At 39.5% G+C, this 26571-nt stretch overlaps 1 protein-coding gene across 1 annotated transcript in view; it reads right to left on the bottom strand.

Annotated features, from left to right (window-relative positions):
- Positions 1–17199, bottom strand: part of LPL (lipoprotein lipase) — a 29632-nt gene extending 12433 nt beyond the window's left edge. Inside the window, exons 1-7 of the mRNA XM_022562901.2 lie at positions 16900–17199; positions 10571–10740; positions 6502–6681; positions 5088–5199; positions 4082–4315; positions 2643–2885; positions 564–684 (exon numbers count right to left, since the gene is read on the bottom strand). Coding sequence (XP_022418609.1) covers positions 564–684; positions 2643–2885; positions 4082–4315; positions 5088–5199; positions 6502–6681; positions 10571–10740; positions 16900–16987 — 1148 coding nt within the window. The 5' untranslated portion in view covers positions 16988–17199. The remainder of the gene's footprint in view (positions 1–563; positions 685–2642; positions 2886–4081; positions 4316–5087; positions 5200–6501; positions 6682–10570; positions 10741–16899) is intronic.
- Positions 17200–26571: the final 9372 nt, after the last annotated feature.

Below are 26571 nucleotides of genomic sequence, written 5' to 3' on the forward strand. Positions count from 1 at the left end.
GTATTTTAAACAATATCTACACTAATGTGTACCTTTAACGTATTCCAACTTTTATCCTAACAGTATGAACTATGTAATATAATTCTTAAGAGAAAAAAGTTCATAAGTCCACCATTTAGAGATATTATTTTCATTTTCATGTATTCCCTTTCAATTTGTATTGATATGTGAACGTGTCCTTTGTTACAGTTATAGTGTACATAATACAATTCTCTATTCTTTATTTGTTCACTTCATATTTTATCTTTCACTTTTTGCCACGTTTTACCTAGTTTTCTATAATTACAGTTTTTAGAGGCTAGATTGATTTTCTTGATTTGTTAAACCACAATTCACTTAGCCATTGCCTCAGTTTTGGACACTTGCCTTGCTTCTAATTTATGCTACTATATGTACCACTGCAATGAACATCTTTTGCCATATAGCTTTTTAAAAATTTTTCTGTTAAATATGTGTTTTTCTAGGTGTCCTATGCCTCTTCTGTTCCTCAGACCAATGATTAGAGCAGGTAGCAGTGCCATGATAAACCCACATGCTGGAGGTCATGTTCCGTGGCTACTCACAGGGTGAAAGGGATGTTCTCGCTCTCGGCCACAGTGCCATACAGAGAGATCTCGAAGGCCTGGTTGCTGTGTGTATCACTCTCAGTCCCAGAAAAATGTATCTTTACTTGGTAATGGAAGACTGTAGGGAGAAAAGCAGAACAACCTCTGATCAGTCTTTATGGAACACTACAGCCGAAATAAGCAGGCAATTCTGAACGACAGACAGTACCTTACTAATGATCAACAGGAAGTGCTCATACATGACTATAATTATGTGTGGCTTGGAAAGATTTCTTCATGTCTGTACAGTGCTCACTACTAGAAAATTCAGAATTTGAATTCTACTCCCTTGCATTAAAGTGTGATTGTAGTGGATAGGAAGAATCCAGGTGTATCTGAATTGCTAAAGCCAACCCAGGAAGTAGTCAACTTTGATGGGGTACTAGGAAGATCAAACCAAGAGGCCAAAATTCCCATGAAGCTTTCACTATGAACTCCACCTTTCCTTGGCTGTTTTGTCCCTTAGCATCTGGAACAAGCACATTTGGTATTTTTTACTGTCACTGTATGTGACCATGTTTCTTCATGTTTCTTGGGTATGTCTGACCTCCCTACCCTGTATGTAGGCTCCTTCAGTTCAGAGGGTCACGTGTACCTTCTATTCTCCACTGTCTAGCACACAGTCAGTAAATAATAGGCTCACAATAACATTATTTCATTAAATCACCAGTGAGGCTGTAAAGACAGCCAGTTCCTAAAGTGTTCTGTATTAGAGAGAGCCTCCAGAAGCAGGTACTTAAACTTCCACACCTCCTCCTACTCTCCCCATCTCTACTAAAAACCCTGAGTAGATGGGATGCGGGAGAGGTTAAGGGATAGGAAAGGCAGCAGGCTTGCAACACAGCTGTAAAGGATGAAGAGAAAGAGTTTGGGTTAAATGGAGCTCTTGCAGGCATCGCCACAGACCAGAGCAAGGGAACTCTGACTGCCGAAGTGTCCTCAGAGAACACTGAGGCAGGATGCTGGGGATGAGTGAGCCCTGCCCAATTCTTCAGAAGATTATGGTCTCCTCTATACCTGACACACACTTCCCTACTCTGAAAAGTCAAGGAAACTAAGGATTCCCTCATTGCTTAAAATGTTTCCTTGAATTATAGATGCTCCAAACCTCTGGACCACCAAATGCACCTCTAGATTCTAACAAACCACCTTAAAAATGGGTGCCTCTTTCAGATATATTTTACCCTGGGAAACTGTTCTTCAATGCCATCTCTTCCCTCATACTTCCACCTGGACTCCACATAAACTAGCCTTTCTGACATTAGTCCCTCTCTCTAGATTTATCTGATTATCTCCTCTTCCTGTCTCCCTTCAATTCCTGCAGGTCTTGCTCTGAACAAGCTGCCAAGTTTGAAATTCAACTGTGAACAAATTCATGACAAAATGGGAATATCTTAGAAAGTTTGGTATAGACTTCCCTCCCAGGAATAGTTATATTTTCAAATACAGGTGGTTCTTGCCTTCACTGAAAGCAAACTTTAGGAGTTTGCAAACTTTTTCTATAAAGGGCCAGAGAGTAAATAATTTAGGCTTTGTGGGACCAAATAGTCTCTGTCCCAACTACTCAGCTCTGCTGTGGAGGCATGAAAGCAGCCTTAGTCAGTACAGAAATGAATTAGTGTGGCTATATTCTAATAAAACTTTATTTACAAAAGCAGGTGGTGGGTTGGATTTGGCCCATGGGCCATAGTTTGCTGACCCTGGATGAATGGTTTCAGATTAACTTGGAGCCTGGTGCTAATGCAGTGGTCCATGCTAATGGTCACAAGTACAAAGGATGGTGGCAAGCAGGGCTGCTGCATTGAGCAGTGCACTTGTGCCCTGGGTCTTACTGGCAATGGGAATTAGGAGCTTCAGTAAAATGGATTAGTACAACTCCTTCTCTACCAACAGAAACACAGGTGAGGGATCGGAGTTTAGCAACATCGTTTTATCATCTCTGTTGCAATGGACAGAATCAGTACATGTGATGCAACAAGCATGATAAGAAAAATAGGATCAAATCAATTTTCCTATTTACAACAGTCTCCAGCCTACCTTTGTAGGGCATCTGAGAACGAGTCTTCAGGTACATTTTGCTGCTTCTTTTGGCTCTGACTTTATTGACCTCATAGCCCAAGTTGTTGCAACGGTTCTTTCTGCAACTCAGGCAGAGCCCTTTTTCAAAGGCTTCCCTGGAATTGCACCGGTAGGCCTTACTTGGATTTTCTTCATTCAACAGAGAGTCAATGAAGAGATGAATGGAACGCTCGTGGGAGCACTTCACTAGCTGGTCCACATCTGGGGCAAAAGAGACACAAAGAACATTTCAACTCTGTGACAGTCCACAATGAGTGTTTCGTCTTGCATGTCTAAAATAGTTGAGGTGTGGTGTTAGAATAAAATGACCCCCTTGATTGTAGGTCCTATTTAAGGAGTCACTCTTGGCGGCAGCTTCTCACCTACCCCCAACAGTGCCAAAGTTGCAAATTTATAGGGAACTTTTGATGTTTTTGCTGTCTCCATTTGTGAGTATGTTTATGAAGCTATAATAAGAGACATCCAAGATAGAAGTTAATTTCCCCCAGTTTATCACAACTTTCTCTTATATTGAAAGCATATAATACTTCTAAATGCTTCTAGAAACATAACTCTAGAAACCACATCATAAAGGGCAGGCATAATTGTTAAATTAATAGTATTTTATCATAGATATTGATACTATGTATAATTGAGGGGTGTGTCACTGCTAATGATTTTTACATTAAATGAATTATAGAAATAATCAGCAATGTCATAAACGTGCAGCTATTACCATAAACTTTATAACAATTGAAGTTAGTAACATTATGCTGTAAATTCTATAATATATGCCCAAAACACCTGAGCATATTGACTACAGGTAGGTCCCATTGTCCACAAGGTATGCAAAGGTCCCTTAAAACAAATCATAAAATTAACACAGCTAACATGATTATTAAAGTAAATATTAAAAACTAATATTAAATCGTATTTTCTTCTTAAAATTTTGGAATATTTATTCTTAGGGAATGGCGATTTGTTTCTGACTTGTACATCTCTTTTAAAAGGCTGACAAAAGAAATTTGGACTAATTAACATGTCCTTTACTTTTAGTAAAATTCAAAATAACTTGTTTTGCAGCTGTATTCGAAGTTTAGCATGTGGCCAGATAACACTTTCAAAGGCAGTGCAGTTCTCTTGTCTAAATCTCACCATTTTTTTTTCCTTTTATTACTGCAAGTGCAGTAGTTTACAACATAAGTGTAGTTTGCAATATAAGATGAAATGTCTCTCTGACCACAGGAAGTACTGAGCCTCTGAGGTGGTCATGCTAAATGTGACAGACTTCTTCAAAAACATATCTTTGCTAAATGTGTGTATTCAAACTACGTACTTGTGGAGAATGGGTAGGACCCTTGGTCAGTAAGAGTTAAGGTGAAAACTTAACATTTAATTAACTTCTAAATTATATTTACCTCCAAGGCCTCTCTCTGCGATCACACGGATAGCTTCTGCAATGTTACATCCTGGTTGGAAAGTGCCTCCGTTAGGATAAATGTCAACATGCCCTACTGGTTTCTGAATTCCAATACTTCGGCCAGGTGACCCTCTGGTGAATGTGTGTAAGACATCTACAAAATCCGCATCATCTGGAGAAAGGCGGCCTGGGGCTTCTGCATACTCAAAGTTGGGTCCAGCTGGATCTAGGCCTTAGTGGGAAAACAAAAAGTCCTCAGAGCTTTTTAAATTCCCATTAGTTTTAGTCTTCTCCAGTATCACCTTATCATTCCATTGTTCATCATTTGAATGTAAATGGCAGCCACATAGATTCTTATTAACACCTCCTATTCTATAGTGACTGGATTTTTAAATTACTGAGATTCATCAAAGCAGCTTAACTCCTTCTCAAATAAAATTTGAGTTTCTCAAACTAGCCATTAAATAACAATTTTCACTCAGTATGACTTAATTCCCTTTTGTATCAATAAATTATTTCTGAGCCTGGTTAGAAGGCGTTTATATAGTGCTGGGCTCTTTCTTCCTCTCTACACAGGCCAAACAACCAATTGCTATTGGCCCAGATGACAAGACTCCTTTTTCCAAATGGCCTCTGGTGTTGGTCCTTTTTCATTTTTCCCAGTATTGATGGGAGAGGTGACATATGTGTGTGCAATAAACTATCAAAGCACAGAGCAGAGGGAGGAGGGAAATGGGTTTCTCAGAGACACCACTGGGCTCTCTGTGCTTAACTCTGCAACCATTTCTCTTCTACTGCCATTAGACGGTAAGCTCATGAGAGCAAGCGTCTGTATTTTATCTTACTCCAGAAAAAGAGCCCTCCCATGGGATAACCAAATGGCCAGGTGTACCCAGAAGACTACCACTCACATATGGTTGTTTGACAAACAGTCTGATTCTCTTTCAGAAAATGACAGGCATCTCAAGTCTTTTGTTATAAGAAAAATGGCATTGCTTTCTTACCGGTAATTCTGTTGACCTTCTTATTGGTCAGACTTCCTGCAATGCCAGCAACATGGGCTCCAAGGCTATATCCCAAGAGATGCACATTGTCCAGAGGATAATTAAATTCATCCTTTGGAAGAAGAAAAGAAAAAGGTATTTGATATTTTACAGTTCTTTGCAAAATATCACTGCTAAAAGAAATAAAAGTTTAATAGTATTCCCGCCAAATAAATAAATAAATAAAATATATTGTTTTGAAAATATAGGCAATACTGAAAATTAATTCTACTTATTTTAATTTCTTGTTACAGATGAGAGGAACATATACTATAGTATTGAGATTTTCTCTTTCCTTAAAAACATATTTAAATTAGAAAGTTTTCCCATACATCTGAAATAGAAATGTATGGAAACATGAATTTCCATACATCTGAAAATATATGTATATGTGTATATTTATATATAGATATTTGTATATATATTGAATAGATACATACATATACAAATATATATTTAACTCATTATCCTCTACTCTAAATACCCTGCCTCACTTTATTCTTTAAGGTTAGCCAAGCAATGACTTAAAATCAGAAAATATTACAGGGGAAAGGACCACAGACACGTTGAGTCCAGTCTCCTCATTCAACAGATGAGAAGTCTGAGGTCCAGGAAGGTGATCTGATTTGTCCAAATTCACTCTCCTGGTTAGCCAAAGAGTCAAGAAAAGAACTTTTATCTTTTAATGAGCAGCCAATAAACAGCTTATTTTTTACCTCCAAGCATCTGACTTAAATAATTTGGTCCTGAGAGTATTAGCTTCCTTTCAACCCTGAGATACTTTCCAAAGGTAATTTTCAGAGAATGGCCTCAGAGAGTCAGAGGGAGTAAAACTCCTGGCTCTCAGCACCTCATATCCTACAGACTTTTCCTGCCATTTTTCCCTAGTTCATCTCCATCACTCCCTTAGCCCTCAACAAAAATCTGGATCCTTAATCCACACTAAGGAATAAGTACTATTAATATTTTTGTCAAAGAGATTGATATTCTAACAGGTCAAACCCTGGATAAAATTTCCATGTGCCAGCCAACTGGGAGGGAAGGATTTGGCTGAACATGACATCTTCCCTCTGCCCTGAAATAACAAGCTTTTGTCCCTCCTGCCCACTTAGTTCTTGGTCTCAGCAAATCCATTCACCATGAAAATATCAAAGGACAGGGCAGGGCAGGACTACGCCTTATGGGCTTTATAGCTTTATCATTCTTATCATAATGATGCTTTTAGTCAGAAAATAATGTCCAGGCTTATTCTAAAGATATGAGTTGACCCAGAAAATATCTATATCTAAGTGAAAAAGAGCAACAAACAGTCATTAATTCAGCTGTAGCCAAGAGATCTGTTTTGGACATACAAGGCTCCTTCCCCCAGTCTTACCGCCATCCAGTTGATAAACTTGGCCACATCCTGTCCCACCAGTTTGGTGTACCCCGCAGACACAGGATAATGCTGCTGGGCCCGTGACAGCCAGTCCACCACGATAACGTTGGAGTCCGGTTCCCTCTTGTACAGGGCAGCCACGAGTTTTGGCACCCAACTCTCATACATTCCTGTCACCTGAAGAGGATGATACCAGCATTCTTAAAATATCCACCTACAACTTCTTATAGATATGTCAGCCCAATACACCTACATTAAATGGAAAAAAGAAACAAACCCACGGGAAGCCCATTGGCTCGGACACAAAACTCAAACCACAAGAGTATTCAGAGTCTTCTGCCTGACCCTTCTGAGGCAAATTTGTGTACCCCAAAGAAGGACTTTGTTGAGCTCAGGAATGGCAGACTGAGGTTTCAATTTTAAAAGCATATTTTATAAGTTCAGTAAAACTTCAATAATTTATAGTATTAAAAGGAAAGATCAATCTGAATAAGTTAAAAATTTGCAGCAGAATTACAGACGATTTTAAAAGAAATTTAGTTTAAAAAAAAAAGAAATTTAGTTTAAATAATTTCAATTAGGCTAATAAGTTAATTGGGAGATGTGAATGCCCTTTATTCTTATAAAGGGTCATTTACGTACAACATTTGATGTGATAATGAAGAAAATAGTTTTAAACATACTAATCTATTCCAACAGAAGGTAACTTTGTTTAGCAATCTCTTAATACATAAGAAAATTATTAGTTTCAGTTCAGACTTTTTCACAATTCTCTCAAATTCTTGATTATCACAGTGCAAATTAATGAGGCTTAATAATTGCATTTCCCAAATTATTAGATTGGTCCTGTTTTGGAGATAAGCAGACTGCCAACTGTAATTCTTTGCTTCTTGTTGATAAAAGCCCCCAAATTCAAAGTCAAAAGACTTATGCTATCAAAGAAGAGACATTGGACATCTTTGCAAAGATGCTTACTTTAAAATAATCGAAACACATTAAACAACTGCAGGTGATAAAATTCCATGCCTTCCTGCCAGGAGCCTGTACACAGCAACAACCTACTTTAAATCCGCAAATCTATCCACTCCTAATATTACCTGAGAGCAGATCATACTGTAGCCACAGTAAAAGTTACTCAACTATGTACTCAACAGGAAAAGATTCTGAAATCCACGTTTAAGGCAGCTTTTAAGGGGAAGCTTGTAAAACCTATATTCTTCTTAGAGTAATGCCAATAGACAAAAATAAGACTCTTGAATTCCCAAACCAAGGGACTTCATTTAAAACTTTGATCTTAGATGGTGGGTTCTTTTAAATCTATGCTTCCATTTTGTTTAGTCTATTTTCTAGGCTAAAACATTAAAACATGAGCTCTCTCTTCACTCCTGACACTAACTGCACAATTTTTAACCAAATTGTTGTGCTCTGTGGAAGGAAAAAGCAAGCCTGGGACTCAGGAGATCTTGGTTCCAATCCCAGCTCTTCCACTGATTACTTCTATGAACACAGGCACTGTATTAACCTTACTAGGCTACCTATAAAACAAAGCGGTCAGAATCAGATGATCCGGAAGTTACTCTCCACCTCCAAAATTTCTTCTTGTGACCATTTTGGTTCCCAATGTACTTGCAGTGATAAAATGCCAGTTCTATAATCTATTTCCAGCATGAGGAGAAAACAAAAAAGAAAAAGCACATAGGTGATGTGAGCCCATTAGGAACATGTTTAAGTCTTCTTTGAACATGTCTCAGTGAGGCTGCTTCAAGCCTGGGTACAGCCTGGGTCTTTGGAGGAACCAGCTGGAATGCCCACCCAGCAAAAAAAACCCTAAGGAATCGGTCCTGCCTCCCTTTCTCCTTCTTAGAGGTTGAAGGCTGGCCACCCTTTGCAGCTGCCTTTTGAGAGAGGATGATGTCATTTCTTCAGAATGCAACGTTAATCACTCCTCTCAGCCAGGGGTGAGGATATCCAACACCACAATGAGAACCCTGGACTTAAACACAAGCAGGTGGCCAAGCTCCAGGACAGCTGTGTCTGACTGCCTTCTGGCAGGTGTCCTGTGCACACTGCATGCTAAGCATTCTTTCAGGTTCGTCAAAGCTGCAGAACAAAGCTGCAGAACCTCCTCACTTCCCCTAGTCCTACGCCCTTGAGTCGCTGAGCAGCTTACCTCAGACACGGCAGGAAAATCTCATTTGCTCTCAGCCCCTGTTTTAAGTTTTTCTGTACTATCAGTGTTTCTAAATTAGGTAATCTGTCAAAGGGCAAGGAGCCCAACATACTCCTACAGTGAATGATACTTTTAGTAACTGCCTAATAACCAATCTAATTCTTTCTTTTTTAATTTAACATAAGACACTGCTATAAGTAACCCCAACAAAGGGGTGGAAAACAAGGACCCAACTTCTTCAATTCTGAAAAGGTATTATTTCCTAATTTTTTCTTCTGTGCTTCCTTAGATCAGTACCAATTTTTAAAGGCTTTGATTCTTAGGCATACAGCTGAACTTGAAGCTCTCCTTGCCACCTGCCCCAGGTGGTCCCACTGAACCAGCCAGGGAGTTTACTGAAATGGCTGAGATCAGTTATCCAGCACGGCTGGATGAGTTATAGCACATACCGACCAGCTCTGTACGATGCAACTCAGTCCCACAGCCAGTGGCCCAGCCTCTGAGCCCAAGCACTCAAAAAAGTCAGGACATATGATGTGAAGAATATAAGTGGGCTTATTGGGCAGTAGGGCTAATGATAGAAATTGGTGCTATCTACTGATACTAGGTGAGTCGTGTCATCTTAATGTGAGAAGGAAATGTTTTTCAAATATTCTTAAATTATAAAATTCTCTCAGGGATAAGATTGAGATGCCTGAGATATTCAATTTATTTCTGTCATATAAATGTTTATTAAGCTTAAACTTTTTTGAAAAGTATTAACAGCCAAGACCATATACAACTAAAATGTCTCTAAAATCATCAAAGATTATGTTTTCCTATTTAAACCTCTTAAAATATAAAAAGATCTATGTTAGGAATTTGAATATGTAATTTTATCATAAGATATGTAATTTACTGTGTTACCTCTAGTAAATAGATGTATTTTATTAAAATAAACATCCCTGTGAATTCTGTTACTAGTTGCCTTCATCTCTATAAAAGTTATAGCAATTGTCCTACACTGTCAATAACAAAGGCACTTATGTAGGAAAAGAAATCAGGACTGGAAGTATCAATCATTAGCTAATTCATCTCATTAGAATTTAGTGTCTATTACCTTATTCACAAGCTCTGACACAATGGAAAGATATTATCTCTTTAACCATCAATTTTATATAAGTCCTTTTTAATAAACAGTAAAATCTGCTCACTAAGGAATGAAAATATTGAAAACAAGCTAAAGTAGTTAAGTAAGAACTATACCATATAAAGTGACTAATTAGCATATTTATTCATATTCTTATCATGTCGCTGACAGTTCCCTGGCTAGCCCTCTTTCATCTCAAGTAAAGCTCCCAAAAGTTTACAACTGGAGAATGTTGAAAGTGGAGGGACGTCTAGTCTAATCTCATTGTTTTACAGATTAGTAAACTGAGGCCCAGGGATGAGAGGTATCTGGATCCACATCACAAAGCTGGAGAATGGCAAAGCAGAACCAGAACCAGCACCTCCTCCCTCCACTCCAGCTCTCTCCTCCCCCTTACAGGTTATCTTCCTTAGGAAAGGACTTTGGCGAAGTGCTGGATGAATCAGGATCATGCCAGTTTTCCATTGTCTCCTCTAAATGGTAACCTATATTCTTTTCTGTACTTGAGCAAAGGCCCAGGGGAATGGCTGGTTCAAGGTCACAGCTAGGTACCGTGGTAAAATGAAGGCTGGCACTGTCCAGAGGAAGTACCCATGAACCTTTGGCTTTAGATTCCTCAGTCCCCACCCCGAGCCAGAATTGTCTCTATTCAAGTTTAAAGCAAAGCCATCACTGTGTTCCCATCACTGGGCTCCCAACAACTGGGGCAAGACAATCAGAATGCTTGGTTCATGCCACTCAGCTCCTTCCTAAGGAGCCTTTCTTACCGTCCAGCCGTGGAGCACCATAAAGGTTTTGCTGCTGTGGTTAAATTGACAGTTAGCCACAGATTCTGTCACTCCAGGAATGAGGTGGCAAGTGTCCTCAGCTGTGTCTTCGGGGGTCCTGAGAGCAAATTTACTTTCGATGTCTATAAAATCTTTTCCTCCTGTAATTCCTGAAAAGGAAAAATTGGATAAGAGGTTAATTAGACGGTTGTTTTACTTGCTGGACTGATATGTGTTAGATTCACAAGCAAAACACCACCAATGCTATTTTTGTTTCTAAAGTTAAAAAAAAAAAAAACTGAATGTGGATTGAAAGAGAATGACTGATCCTCCAGCGGTGCTCAAAGTTGACAGAGACAGCCTTAAAATAACTGAGTTAAGCAATATTGACCTCTCCTGTGTCTTCCATCCTTTTCTTCAGCTCTTTTTCAGTCAAGGGGTGTGTGTGTGTGGTGTATATAGTTTCAAGTAAGACAACTTCTATTTGGGAATTCCTTAATTAATCTTCTCTCAAAATATGAATTTAAGTGAGTTAGCTGAGGTTATGCTGCCAATAGTGGGAGAGAGAGTAGGGACCAGAACCCAGGTCTCTTGGTTGTAGTTCTTCTAGAGAACACTGGCTCAGGGCACTTGTGTTGTGTAGTTCCACTTACTTCATATATGATTTCACCCTCTTTAAATCTCTGATTACATCAAAAGATTGTCTTCCTGCAAAATATGATACAATAAGGTTTGTTTGAAGGAAGGTTGTTTCCTTTTCACTAGCATTATTTTTTTTAATTTTAGAAAGAAGAAAAGTTGGAAACATGGGGAAGTTTTTATATGGAATCATTCCCACCAGCATGGCAAGATGCATCACTTTAAAATGTTTTTAAAAATCCTTTAGCGGGTTGTTCAGAAATATCTGTACTATGTGTGAGTTATGGTTAATTCTTCCCCCATTTCTTTTCTCAATTTTGTCTCTACAGTCTTCCACACAAAGTCCTTGCCTAAAGTACTGTAGCAAAGGTGGTTTTGGAAAGAATCTTCTTCATGGTTAATCCCAAAGTGAGTCAGGAGAGAAAGAGAACTTTGGCCTATTTTTTGACTCTCTGGACAATACTTCTGAATGTTGATAAATGTTCACAGGGTATTTGTAGGTAGTACATATAATATCACAGTGAACACTTTAAGTAAATTGTATTGCAAATAAAATCAAACTCTTTTATAAAGCAAGCACATCAAAGGGAAGTTATATTAAGAAGTTATCTAATTTCTGGTCAAGTAAAAAAAGAAGTCAAAAAACCTATCCATTCACTACAAGAAGGTAGTAACTTATACATTTTAGATTTGGCTATTTAAAAGTTTCAAAAGATAAATACCTAAGGTTGCTTAGAAATACTTCTAATTTCTTAATCTAAACCTTCTTCCTTTTCACAAAAGTTGAAAATCCATAATTTCAAATAACCTTGCAAAAGTCAGACCAAAAATTAAAATAAGAATGATATAGTACAGTGAAAGTACAGGCATTTGAATCAAACTTATCATTTAACTTTCTGAGGACTGACCAGCATTCTCCTTTTTAATTATTTCCCAAAATTCCTTAAACAATAGTGTGGTTGCTTGCAAGTGATTCATTATATGCAACAAGTTGATCTCTCTCTCTCTCTCTCTCTCTCTCTCTCTCTCACACACACACACACACAAACACACACACCTCTAGCACCTAAACATTCTAAGAAGATTTATTCAAATACAAGACTGTGATAGACTATTGATATTTAAAGCTTTTTTTTCATTTCCATATAGTAAAATTTCACTTGAAATCCATTCATTAATCAAGAATATTCTCTGCCTCTCAACTCATTTGAAGATGTGGGTCTTCCTTTTCCTTCCTAACCAGAAAGCACTCTGGTGGCCTAATAATTTATCTGATGGTCGAAAAAAATTATAGATTTTTAATCTGATTCCACTTTCGGATTCTGCCCAAGAAGTTCTTTTACTGTTAGAAAGTGCTTTAGAACATTGAAAACTAAATTAACTTTACCCTCTATATATTTACTCTTTATCAAATAACTCATGTTTCCTCTCGTAACAGTCTTATTTTAACATGTTCGATCAGCAAGCTTTTTAAAGCAGAAATACTCTGAACAATCTGGCAGACAGATCTTGCCCACTACCTATTTGCCAAACTGATATTTAAGATTATTGCCTTGCATAACTCCAGAGGATACCAGTCACTTTTATTCTATTTTTTCCTAGAATTGTGCAACACGGTGGCTCTGGTGTTGCTGGTGGTTTTGAAATGACTAAGAATATTCTTTGAAATTATTAAGGCAGGATTCCAGTTTCCCACAACCAACCTTTCCTGTTGGGTACATCACTTGTAAAGAAAAATGATAGGAAATTCATATATTCTCAAGCAAATTTGTATTTGGAAACTTTTGTTTCACTTTTCATGGAATTTTTTTTTTTTCATTTTAAGTTACAGAAAACATAATGAAGCCTTTGACAAGAAAATAATACCACTCTATATGCCACGTGATGTTTTCAATTCTATGTTTGTTCTTTATATGAAATCATAAATGTTACTGGTGTTTAGTCAGTCTTTCCCTCTCTTTGGCGTTCTGACAGGTATTTCCACACTACTGGTGTTTCCAACCCCTCAAGGATGTCTTGGCATTCTAAAGATGAGTGTGCTTTCCAAACATCCACCAGCCCTCACACAACTGACTTAGGCCAGGAAGAGTTAGGGAGAAGGATGGACCCTGATTTATGGGTCATCAATTCATTATGGATCATTATGAGTATGTTTAGTTGACCTAATATATACACTGGGATTGCTCCTGGCTGGCAGATGAACTGATTTGGCTCAACTGTTGCTAAAAAAATTATTGTTTTTCATACATGGAAATGATATTAGTGACTCTGCCCTTAGCCCTTTAAGGGGAGAAGGACCTTTCACCAGATCCCCTTAGAAATTAAAGCCACCTTAGAATAGTGTGTGTCGGGGGAGAGGTGCATAGGTTTAATCGTTTATAAGGGCCCCTATTCTGAATTTGGTTTATCATATCAGTAACATCACACCATCAGACCTGTTCTTATCAAACCCTAAGGGGAGAGATTTTGGGGCACCAGGAAAGTTACAAGTTAATGCATTTCTTGACTATATTATCTTTATCCCTAAATTCCTAAATAGATAGCTAAAAATCTATGTGTATAAACAAAGACAAGGAGTTATCTTAATATGGATAATAACTCACAGGAATGAAATTAGGCTGAGAAGTCAAAGCACTTTAAAGGTACATTTATAGAGGGTACATTATAGGAGGAACACTGAGCATCCCAGGAAAGAGACTCTAAAGGCAGTTCACAGTTATCAGATAAATAAGATTAACATTTATATGAAAACATGAGATACAAGAGCTCAATTATAATGCAATTCTCTTAGAAGTTTCTACTTCCTTTCTCTCTTTTTCTTTTCTCTCTCTCTCACACACACAAACACACACTCCTAAAGAACTTCATCAGTAATTCACCTCCTCTCTGAGGCTGATGGTCACAGTTATTGACAGCTTCTGTAGAATGCCAAAAAACAAGTGAAAAATAAAACAATGGGGGTGGGGTGGAGGGGTAATCAGTGCTGTTATCTGACTGAATTAATTGAGGTTTTCAGATATTCCAATGTAAACAATGTGCCTGACTTACCTAACAAGCTGGTTTGCTTTTCATTTTTATAGAAAAAAAGTGTTTGCTAAAATAGTGGCCGTAAAATGTGCAGCCCAATTTCTCTTCCCAGACTAAAGCAAAAACGGAGGGCTGAGCTAAAAATACACTGCCTGAAAGAAAGTGAAAATTTCCCATTGTCAGTTTTCCCCAGTGCCTGACTCCCACCTTTCCATACAGCTATTAATCAATCACTCTCTTGTGCTCTGCTCCCCTTGCAGGTGGTACCTGCTACTTTGCTGTCATCACCCAACATGTTTAATTCAGATGTTAGCCTAGAAATTCACTATGGCCAGTCAAATAGAACTGCAGCTACTGAGCTCTTCAAATTTCCTAATGGGGCCACGCAGAGGCTGTGGTGCCTCCAAGAGCAAAGAGCTGAGGGCAGTGCCTGTAACCTCATATTTTTCCTAGAAATCGAGAATGAATAAGTAAAGTCAGAGCCCAGAGGGGGTGCTGCTTGCCATTCCCTCACACTTGTACCTTTCTACTCTGAATTTCTTACATTCCTACCTAAATTCATTTGGAGGATAAAGGGGGCAGAGATTTGCTGTGTTGGGAGAGCCACAATATAAAGGGCAAGCAGGGGAGTGGGGCAGTAGAGTGAGAGTGGGAGGGAAGGATGAGAAGGATTAATTTCAAGTCCACTTCAAAATGATTCCTCCCTTACAAAGCATTTACAGCCATGAAAAGCATGTGTTGATTAAAATCCAATTTAATTCATTAATCACTTGTATCCATTTACATCGAAGAGTAAAGAATTAGAGGGGTCTAAGAGAACTCTTTTTAGAATTTTTTATTTGAGTATAATTGCTTTACACTGTTGTGTTAGTTTCTGCTGTACAGCAAAGTCAATCAGTTATACGTATACATATACCCCCTTTTTTAGATTTCTCTTCCATCTAGGTCACCACAGAGCATTGAGCAGACTTCCTTGTGCTATACAGTAGGTTCTCATCGGTTATCTATTTTATACATGGTAGTGTATATATGTCAATCCCAATCTCCCAATTCATCCCATCCCCCCTTCCCCCCTTGGTATCCATAAGTTTGTTCTCTACATCTGGAGGGGTCTAAGAGAATTTTGAGTCTGGTCCAAACTCCTCATTTTAGAATTGAGGAAGCAAAACCCAGAGAGGTGACCACTGACCAGCCCAGGAATTTAGGGTCCTGAATCTCTCAGGGAGTCTAGAAAAAACTCAATCTGTGGATGACACTTATTTGTGTGTGTTTTTTAGTCTAAGTAACATTACTCTGTAGTGTACTTTCTGATATAAGAATTTGGAGTTTGTTCCAACCTTTTTCTTGGACCGTGTAAAACACTATCCAGCGGCACATGCTACTTCTTAAGGTGTTTAAGACTTTCTAATTGAACAACTTCGTGCTGAAATAAAACAAGTGTTTAGCAGCAACCAAAGTCAGAGACAAACTCGACTATAACGTGAACCACTGCAGACCGCGCCGCCTGAAAGCACGACCAAAGGACACCGCCCTAACTGCAAGTCCACCAAGGAAGAGAAAAGAAAATGTTGCCTCCTTGCATGACTTGCTTCAGTTGCCTTTTCAGTTGCTGCTGTGTGTTAACTGAACCAAGGTTCAAGTTACACAGGCTGCCTCTACTGTGGCAGGTCTCGGGCTGGGCGCTCACCTTCCCGGCAATAAAGAAATGCACATCCGGCCTCGAAGCCTCAACCCTGGTGAGAGGTAACTGGGGTTCAGCCAGTGGCCTCCCGGCGGCGCCCAAGAAACCCCAAGTGCTCGCGACCGCACCGCGGGGCAGGGCGCCCGGAGCCGAGCTCAGCTCGCAGGACGGTAAGGGTAGCCAAGTGCAAACCTGGCAACCCCCAAGTCAGCGGCCACAGACTGCTGGTCGCTCTGCCACGTTTTTCAGGAGGGTCAACCCTTCGCTAGGTTTGCTGGCCGCTAAGAAAAGCCGAGCGTACAACAGTCGAAGTTAAACAGCTTCCCCGGCGCCCCAACTCTTGCAGGACGCTGCGTCCCCAGGACTCCGCGTCCCGCGTCCTCTCCTCCCACCTCCACGTGCAGAGCAAGAATGTCCTGTACTCCTAAGTGGCGGCCAGCACCTCCCCCCACGACCCGCGGCCACGGGCCAGCTTCTCCAGGAGAAGGGGCCACTTTCTAACCGCGCTCTCAATGACGGGGACTGAGCGGCGGCCAAGGCCAAGCCAGGGTCACCTTGGCTCCCTTGCCTTTCATTCCAGGGCCCCCCCCGAGCGAAAAGGTTGCTGCAGGTCACCGCCATCTGAGCCCTTCCTCCCGCCCCCCTGGTCCCGCCCCTCACACTCTCCCCCCCGCTCCCTTCCCTGCTGAGCCCAGGCGGACGGGAACTCAGCCTCAGCCAGAGTGGAGGGGACAGCGCGGGAACGCGGGAAAGAGAGAAAGGAGAAGTGGGAGCCGCCCCAGAGAGATCGGAGGAAAAATTCCCTCCGTGGCGCTTCCAGATCCCACCCCGGTGACCCTTTCTGGGGCAAGCGCTCGGGCTAGGAGAGTCCCCGGCGCGCATCGCAACCCCTTCCTACTTCCTCCTTCCCATCTTCAGAACGTGTGCAAGTGGCCGCTGAGCAGATTCTGCAAGTGGAGGGGAGTCTGCGCGCAAAACTTACTGTCGGCGGTGGCCACCCCTCCGCGGGAGACGGTCAGACTCTGAAGCCACACGCTCAGAGCCACCAGAAGCAGGGCTTTGCTCTCCATCTCGGGGCGCGTCCCTCTGTGGGAGTTACAGGGCACCCGGCTGGAGCGGGGACAGACGGATGGACCGGCCGAGCCTGAGGCGGGAGCAGGCTGGAGCAGCGGTCTGGCGCAGGGCAAGTCACCCTTTAAAGAGGAGGCAGGACAGCTAGAAGTGGCAGGTTTCCTCGGAGAAGGAGGAGGAAGAGGAGGAGAAATTGAGTCTGACACTGTTTCCACTCCACGGCTGCTTATGTGATTGGAAATATGCAAATAAACCTCATCACCTATTGGCTATAAAATCATAAGCTGGGGGGAGGGTCCTAAATTCACTTCCAAATATTTGAGCAAATTGTAATGAGGATCAACCCTGCCAGCAAGAAGAGGGGGAAAGGGCAGAAATGAAATTTTACTTTCTCTATGAGGCCTATTTGCTTTTCCTAAGGGGTCTGGCTCTGCTGGGTGCCCAGCACAAGCACCAAACACAGGTTTATGTGAAATAATCTGGAATCACCAGTTTTCCAAGGAAAGGAAGTTAAGTTGTTAAACTACATTTGGTCAACACTGAAACCCACTCCTCCTTTGATGGATCCTGTTTGTAACTTGCAGTGTTTTTTGTTTGTTTGTTTTGTTTTTGGTTTATCCCCCCACCCCCCAAATTCTCCTGGACCATGTCAATCTAAGGACCCATGAACACACGTTGTTCTGCAGCTTGAACTTGCACAATCTGGTATTTTAACATTGGCAAAATGGCAAGTGGTTGTGGAAAGTCCTCTTGCTCTAACTAGTTTCTAATTTCTGCCTCACGAATATTATACCCAGTCCTCAAACTCATCAAGGAATGCAAAGATTACATTTTATCCTCAGAGGCAGAATATTGAGGCCAAATAGTCTAAAACTATATTGTTATGCTAAATGAAAGAAGCCAGTCACAAAAGACACATATCCTATGATTCCATTGATATAAAATATCCACCAGTAGGCAAATCTTAGAGAGTAGATTAGTGGTTGCCTAGTGCTGGGGAATAGGGGAGGGAGGAGAATGGAGATGTTCTCGGGGAGATGGTGATGAAAATGTCTAAAATTACATTATGGTGATGGTTGTACAACTGGGTAGATAAATGAAGAAAATTGACTTGTACACTTTATCTATTTATTTATTTTTGCGGTACGCGGGCCTCTCACTGCTGTGGCCTCTCCCGCTGCGGAGCACAGGCTTTGAACGCGCAGGCTCAGCAGCCATGGCTCACGGGCCCAGCCGCTCCGCGGCATGTGGGATCTTCCCGGGGCACGAACCCGTATCCCCTGCATCAGCAGGCGGACGCCCAACCACTGCGCCACCAGGGAAGCCTAACTTGTACACTTTAAATGGGCAAACTTTATGGTATGTAAATTATATCTTAATAAAGCTATTAAAAAGATGTATTGAGGTATGCAAGTAAAATACTAAGAATAATAAAATCACTTTGGATATTGCATTTTTTTTGCCAAAATGCTGAGAATACTTTCAAATATCTTTTTAAATGTAAAGAATTAGAATTAGCCAAGAGGGATAATTAACTCTATACTCTCCACTTTACATCTGAGTAATGGGCTCATAAACCAAAACCTCCAATTCACTGTCCATATTGGATTATTTCTCTGAATACCTTTAATGCTTCCTTCTACTCATCCCTCCTTCCTTCCCTCTCTCTCTGCCTCTCCTCCCTCACAGACACACACACAATCTACATTTGTATGTTAGAAAGATGAAAGGCCATACAATTTAAACTAGGCTCATATTTTCAGTTTTTCTCAAAAACAAAATACCTGATAATGCCCAAATAATTCAGTTTGCTATTCTACAGAATAGAGTTCTGTCTTTAAGCTACTGTGTTAAATGTCACAGCACAATTTGTCTTGTATTGCATATATTAAACAATACATCGCGCACATGCAGCCTATACTACAATACATGTAAAGGAATGCTGAAATGTGCCAAGAATTAAACCCTCAGAAGAGTTTCAGAAGTAGCAGAACAGACCGAGCAGCAGATGAATGATTATGCTGTGGCAGTCATCCTAAAATTCTATAGTAAATTCTAATTTTAAAAAATGACACAAGATGAGTACATTTGCATTGCCTGTGCTCAAGGTATAAATAACATGTAAACAAAAGTGCAAAAATGTCTACTATCTTATATAGAATACACAAGCAGTCTATTTTCACACATAAATATCATTTGTTAAGACAACCAAACCAATCTGCACAGCTGTGCCTTTCAGAGAACTGCAAGAAGATTTTACGTAATTGCTAAAGGGAAGTGTGATGCTTATAGCTATATGTTTAAAATGATTTTCTGGGTTAACAGACACAAAATCAGAGCAATCAAGAGTTAGAGTAATTTTTATTTTAAATATGAAACAGATTTTGGAGGGGTCTGTACTGTTACACTGCATGTCCATCAGAGTTGCAGAGATTTCCAGGAAGAATTCACTCATAGCAGCTCAGCGTGGTAGAAAAGCAGACAGATTGGCTCCAATCCCGGGGACAAGCAGTGGGCAGGTGGGTGTGGCGGCAAGGCACTCTCTTGATTGGCTGCTCTCAGAGCATCAGACGCCTGCGTTCTCTTGCAGAGGCTCACATGATCTCCAAGTACAGACTTGCATGTGCGTTAGAGAAGTGCCTCGCCCAAACTTCAGCAAGGTTATTTGATCACGGATCGTGTGAGCCTTGACTTTTTCCATGATTGACACTTCCCTTGTAACAGACTTAAAAAGCTTCAGGTTAAAAGATACTAAGCTTTGTATAAACGTTTAACAAACAAGTACTCTTACGGTAGGATATTTGCTCCTGTTATAAGCTTAAAACTGTAAGTAAAAAGTTAAATGGGCATACCTGAAGAAACGACCAGAGACTCCAGAACTCCACATGTAAGGAAGTTTCTTTCTTCCTTCCTTTATTCCTTCCTTCCTTCCTTCCTTCCTTCCTTTCTTTCTTTCTTGTCTATCTTTTGTCATCTGCTATTTGCACAGGCTGGGCGCTTTCCATCCCTTTTTGCATTTAATCATTTCAAAACTTAATGATATTCCCACTGTACAGATGAGGGAATATGAAACTCAAGGAAGATTAAACAACGGTAACCACAAATCATATGTTTTTTTTTTTTTTTGGAGATCCAAAGGAAGAACAAAAAATGTTTTTTTTTTTTTGGAGATCCAAAGGAAGAACAAAAAATGTATTTTATGTGTGATATTTTAATGTTGCTGTAATTGCAAACCAGAAAAGGCTGGGAAGCAGATATTTCTTCTACATGCATAGTTTAGTGCAGATTTTATTTTGTGGCTGTTTTGCTAAATTAGTATGATGAAATGTCTAAGTGGGCTCTAAAAGAGCATCTGTACTGAAGTGAATATGGTCTCTATCGAAAAAATTATATTTAATGTAGAAAAAAGCATGGCTAATACAAATAAAATTTATAAATACAAAATCATAATTATAAAAAATTTAAATCTATTGACCTTAATAAAAGCAAAACCAAGATGTTTACTAAATATTGCCACAGAATTCTTTTCTGCTGCTACCTTCCTATATCCCAGCATTAAAACGAGGGAGGAGTCCAATTTGAATCTGAACAGAGATGATATGACAGTGAGGGTGAGGATGAGGTTGAGGTTGTAGCTCTGGAATCTGGGGACTGAGGCAGTTGATAAGTGGAGATGTTGGTCTTGCAGACCTCTTCTTTTACTCATTACCCAGCAAAGCTATGTTGAAGAAATTCCAAGTAGCAGTTCAAGGGAAGATTAAACTCGGACAGAATATAGTTCTCCACTGGTAAAGTTAGGTGTTACGTTCTAAAAAAGTTAAAGTACAAATAAATGTTATATTTTGCCAATTTGCTACTGTCTCCTTCCTCCACCAGGTTTAAATAAAGGGAGCAGGTTACTTTCTTTGCTTTGGCGGCAAAGAAATTGTGGGGTGGGGGGAGAACTGCTTCAGATGACAAAAGTATGGTGTTAGATAAGCTAGATACATTTTAAGGATTTTAGTTTTCTTGAGTTGGAGGTATTCATCTCCTCCCCTCTTCCAAACACACAAGAAAACAAACCAAAAAAATGAAGAGAAAGAAAAAAATCATGTGATAATATCAACATTAAAAGATTTGTCTAGGCACTTCCCTTGTGGCGCAGTTGTTAAGAATCCGCCTGCCAATGCAGGGGACACGGGTTCAAGCCCTGGTCCAGGAAGATTCCACATGCTACAGAGCAACTAAGCCTGTGCCCCACAACTACTGAGCCTGTGCTCTAGATCCCACAAGCCACAACTAGTGAGCCTGTGTGTTACAACTACTGAAGCCTGATCGCCTAAAGCCCATGCTCCACAACAAGAGAAGCCACTGCAATGAGAAGCCTACACACCGCAATGCAGAGTAGCCCCTGCTCACTGCAACTAGAGAAAGCCCATGCGCAGCAATGAAGACCCAATGCAGCCAAAAATAAATAAAAATTTATTTTAAAAATAAATAAATAAAATAAGTTTTGTCTAAATAAAGTTAATAAGAGAAATAAAAGATACGTAAGATAAATAAAAGATTGAATAAGAAAGAAAATAAAGATTATGTAAATTGTACATAAGGTGAAGGAAGGTACTGCTCTTTTCACCTTGTGGTCCTTCCCACAGCATCAGTTTTTTTAAAAAGAGAGACAAAATGAAAAAGAAAAAGACAATGCATTGCAATGACATGTCCTAGAATAAGGCTTTACAGTGAGGGGGGCACATCAGAACATGACAGAGAGACAAATTCTGTCACAGAGGAACTACAACAGGTCAGGGGAGTGCAGAGAAGGATATAGGCCTTTCCTAGAAGACAGCTCATGAAAACTAAAAAGAATGTCACATACATAACCCACAGATTTATAATCCATATTTGTTTATAAGTAGTTTTTTTTTTCCCTTCTCCGGAAAAAAAAAAAAATTAAAAACTTAAGTCCATGTAGGAAATCAAAGGAGACTTTCTATGAGACTTGAATATGGAAGACCACAAATGTTTTATGCAGAGGGCTTCACATTTACCTTCAGACAAAGCATCAAAGCCCTAGATGGAAATGAGCTGAGCTTGACTTAGCGTAGACATGTTTGGAGTGCCCCCTGCTGACTTCCTGGTGATACTGTAACGTGTCAGAAAAGCCATTTTAAGAGGTTTGACTTGGAATTGACTTGAGTTAACTTTAAGCTCTTATATTGTTATTTGGGGTTTTCTTGTTTCTTTTGTTAAATTATATGTAAGGTGCAGGAAGTTATTGCCCTTTTCGCCTCTGTGGTACTTCCCACAGCGTCAAACTGTGCAGTGAAGTTAGGAAGCTCTTAGTCAATAGTTGTTGGGTGAATTAATAACACTGAGTAAAAGATTATCTAGTGCTAAATAGGGGAGAAAGCAGGATATTTTTTTATTTCGAATTTTCACTAAATTTAGTAATTAGGAAACTTGACTGTGCACGTGCACACACACACACGCACACACACACACACATCCTCCTTGCTATAATCTAGTTAGGCCAAATCTATCTAGGTTAGAGAAATGGAGGATAACTTCATTTGACTGGAACTTTTTGCTGGCCTCATATATTTCTCTTCTTCCTTTTAATTAGCTCTTCAGTTAAAAATGTAATATACTCTTGATCAAAGTAAAACCACAAAAGACAAAATTTCAAGCACTACGAAAGTGTGTGCAGTCAAACAAAAGTCTTTCTCTGACCTCAGACTTCCAAGCCTCTACTCTCTCTCCAGGAGCAACTAGTTTCCTTTTATGTGTATCTTTCTAGAAAAGGCTATGTATTTGCCTGCATAAATGTGTTTGTAAACGTGTACATGTATGTGTATATTCATCCACACACGCACAACTTGCTTTTTTGCAGTAATGTCAACACACTGTAAGCACTATTCTACAATTTATTCTTTCACCTAATAATGTGACTTAGAGATGAAGGCCCCCCCCTTTTTTTTTCTTTTTATGGCTGTGTAAGTTGTACCATCATTTATTAAACCAGACATCTATTAATAGTTATTTAGGTCTTTTGGTAATATAAACCAGGTTGTAATGAACAAAGACAAATTCTTTGAAAATATTGAGTCAAAAAGTATGGCTATTTATTATTTTAATAAGTAAAGATACTTGTTCTCTAATGAAATTGCACAAATTTACATTCCTACCTACAGTGTAGGAGAGTTGGGTGATTGGGGACATTCTGGCCATTGCTGTGTATTATTGAACTATTTAACCTCTACCAACCACAAAGTGAAAAATGGTGTCTTGTTTTAATTGTCATTTAAAATAATAATCGGGAATTCCCCGGCAGTCCAGTGATTAAGATTGCACTTCCACTGCAGGGGGCATGGGTTCCATCCCAGATCCCACAAGCCATGCTGCACGCCCAAAAATAAAAAATAAAATAAAAAAATAATAATATCAGCTAACTCTCATATAGCACTTGCTGTGTATAATAGTTACTATCATATATTACAAATATATTACAGTAGCTTTTTTAAGATATGTCACATATATAATACATCCATTTAAGCTGTACAATTATATTGTGTTTAGTATGTTCAGAGTTGTGTAAACATAATCAATTTTAGAACATTTTAATTATGCTCAAAGAAGCTCTGTACCCATTAGGTGTCACTCCCCTCCCCACCCTCACCCAGAGCCAGTCCTAGATTACTTTCTGTCTCCATAGATTTACCTATTCTAAACATCTCATGTATATGGAATCATATAATATGTGGTTTTTGTGACCAGCTTTCTTCACTTAACATAATATTTTCAAGGTTCAGCCATGTTGAAGTATAAGTCAATACTTCATTCCTTTTTATTGCCAAATAATATTCCATTATATGAATGTAACCCAGTTTATCCGTATATCAGTTGATGTATATTTGGGTTTTTCTCATTTTTGTTTCTATGAATAAAGCTGCTATGAACATTTGTGTACAAGTTTTTGTGTGAACAATATGTTTTTAATTCTCTTAGATATACCTGGAAGTGTAGGATTGCTGGGTCATATGGTAACTAACTCTGTGTTTAAGTCTCTGAGGAACTGCCAGACTATTAAGTATCTCTTTCTTCATAGAGTTTCCAGATTTCTCTCTGAGGGTTTGTTGCCACTTCCTTGTGTTGCAAAATAGTACTGATTTCTTGATTATTACATATTATATATATTTATATATATATAATAGGATATTATTTACAGTCTGTCTATTGCATGAGATTGTGGTCTTGCATAGTTGGGGATGAAATCTTATTCATACCCTCTGTCTCCTTAATACCAAGCATAGAACTGGGTACCAGAGTAGGTACTCAAACATTCATGTAAACAAATGATTGAATAGAAGAAGAAAGGAAAAGCTTAAAAGGTGAACATTGGTATATACTGCAATGTGTTTACATTTATCTCAAAACATATTTTCTATTTTCCTTGGCAAAACAGTTAAATAAAAAAGCCAGCATTAAAGGGATCAGTTGAAACCTTAAGTCTTAAAGAAGTTTATGTATGAATTGAATATGGTGGTGTGGGATATTCACAAATAAAAGGTAAAGGTAAATACAGGAAATCAGAATGAAATCAAGAGGATCCAGATCTCAGCTTGCGTTGTCATAACGATTTGTGGTTACACGGTCATGGTTTCTTACTATTATTATATGACTTAGATATGTCATAGAAACATATAATTTTTTTTTTTTGCAGTACGCGGACCCCTCACTGTTGTGGCCCCTCCCGTTGCGGAGCACAGGCTCCGGACGCGCAGGCCCAGCGGCCATGGCTCACGAGCCCAGCCGCTCCGCGGCGTGTGGGATCTTCCCGGACCGGGGCACGAACCCGAGTCCCCTGCATTGGCAGGCGGACTCTCAACCACTGCACCACCAGGGAAGCCCCAGAAACATATAATTTTATAGGTGATTTTTTTCTCCTACTTGAATGGATATTTTAGTGTAAAACTAATGGCCATTTTCATGAATATTTTGTCATCAATGATAAAGTTAGAGTACTATTTTATCAAAAAATATTTGTATGCTGTCCAATACCTTTCATTCAAGATATTTAAATAGGCTAATAATAGTATAAAGTGTCACATATGAACAGTCTTCACAGTTGTAAAGGCTAAGGCATTATACTCAGAATTGAGAATTTGCCTGGATCTAGCCTGATTCTCAAAGAACCACCTGGGAAAACCAGCACACAAACTGATCTTCAGGATTATTTCTAAAAAAACTCGCTCTCTGACTTCACACATCAATTACTATAGTTCCTATCACTACAGAGAAATTTGATTGAGCCTTGTGTAAATTTCTACACAGCCACCTCAAGCCTACTGCACATACCCTACCCTAGATGCATTCTTTGGACCATTTCAGGCTATAGAAAGTCAGCCCAGTTGACTTATTACCTAATAGTAATGCAATAAATCTGCCAAGACCTTGAGTGTACATTATTAACAGCTTTCTCTAGAGGTCTTGAAACAAATGTCTGCTTGACTGGCCAGGAAAAAATAAGCAGTCTCATCTGTTCAGTCTTGCCTGAATAAGGAAGGCTTTTCTACCTCAAACTTCAGCTCTGGCAGCTTCTCCAAGGAAAGTAAACCTCATTAGAATTTGATCCTAATCAAGATTAGAAGATTGAGAATAGGTGGCAAGATCCACACTGAAAGGGGAGGCGACCACAAAAGTTGGAGTTCTGGGCTTATTCCTGGTTGCTAGGACCCTGGCCCCAGGGATCTCACTGACATCATCCATCTCATAGAGATGGAATACTCTGTTCACTTAAGCACTGTAGATCCTTATCTGTAAAGTGCTGAAGCTGGCTTACATCAGCTCACTAAAGCTGATTATCTTTAGAAATTTTGCAAGCAGATTGATGACATTTGTAGCTTGAAATAAGCCACTGAGGTAGTATTTACATCATGAAAATTGGCAAACAGTACAAACTAAGGCTTTTCCCTCAAGAGAGCTGGCTGTTAAATATTTACCAGTATACCATTTATCCCTGCCCTATAACAAACTACATATAAATCAGTGGTTCTCACCCAGGAGTGATTTTTGCCCACAGGTGACATTTGGCAATGTCTGGAGACATTTTTGATTGTCATAAGTGGGAGGAGGGGAGAGTTGCTACTGTCACCTAGTGGGTAGAAGCCAGCGATGCTGCTAAACATCTTAATAGAACCCTACATAACAGAGAATTTTCCAGCCACAAATGTCAATAGTTTTGAGGTTGAGAAACCTTGGTGTAAACCTTGAGGAAGTAAAGCTTCCTGATAGCCAATATTCATTAAGACTAAAATGGATTTCTAGTAGCAGAACTGACCAGAATATCCCTATAAGTACCTCTTTCCCCATTAAAATGCTCACGTGATCACCTTACGACCATTGCTAACGCTCACGTATTAAAAATTAATGTTACAAGCGCTTGACACCTGAACTGTTGTTGCCTCTATCTACTCATATTGGAGTCCTGCCCACCTTCCAATGATTGCTCTTTCTACCTATTCCAGTGACATTCTGCTACATTCAACCAACCCCTACCCACCTATCCAACTACCTTCTTTTAAAAAAACTGCTTTATTGAGATATT

Source organism: Delphinapterus leucas, chromosome 6 (assembly GCF_059928025.1).
Source record: "Delphinapterus leucas isolate spDelLeu-1000000601 "Yukka" chromosome 6, BTC_Dleu_Yukka2, whole genome shotgun sequence".
Classification (NCBI taxonomy): Eukaryota; Metazoa; Chordata; class Mammalia; order Artiodactyla; family Monodontidae; genus Delphinapterus; species Delphinapterus leucas.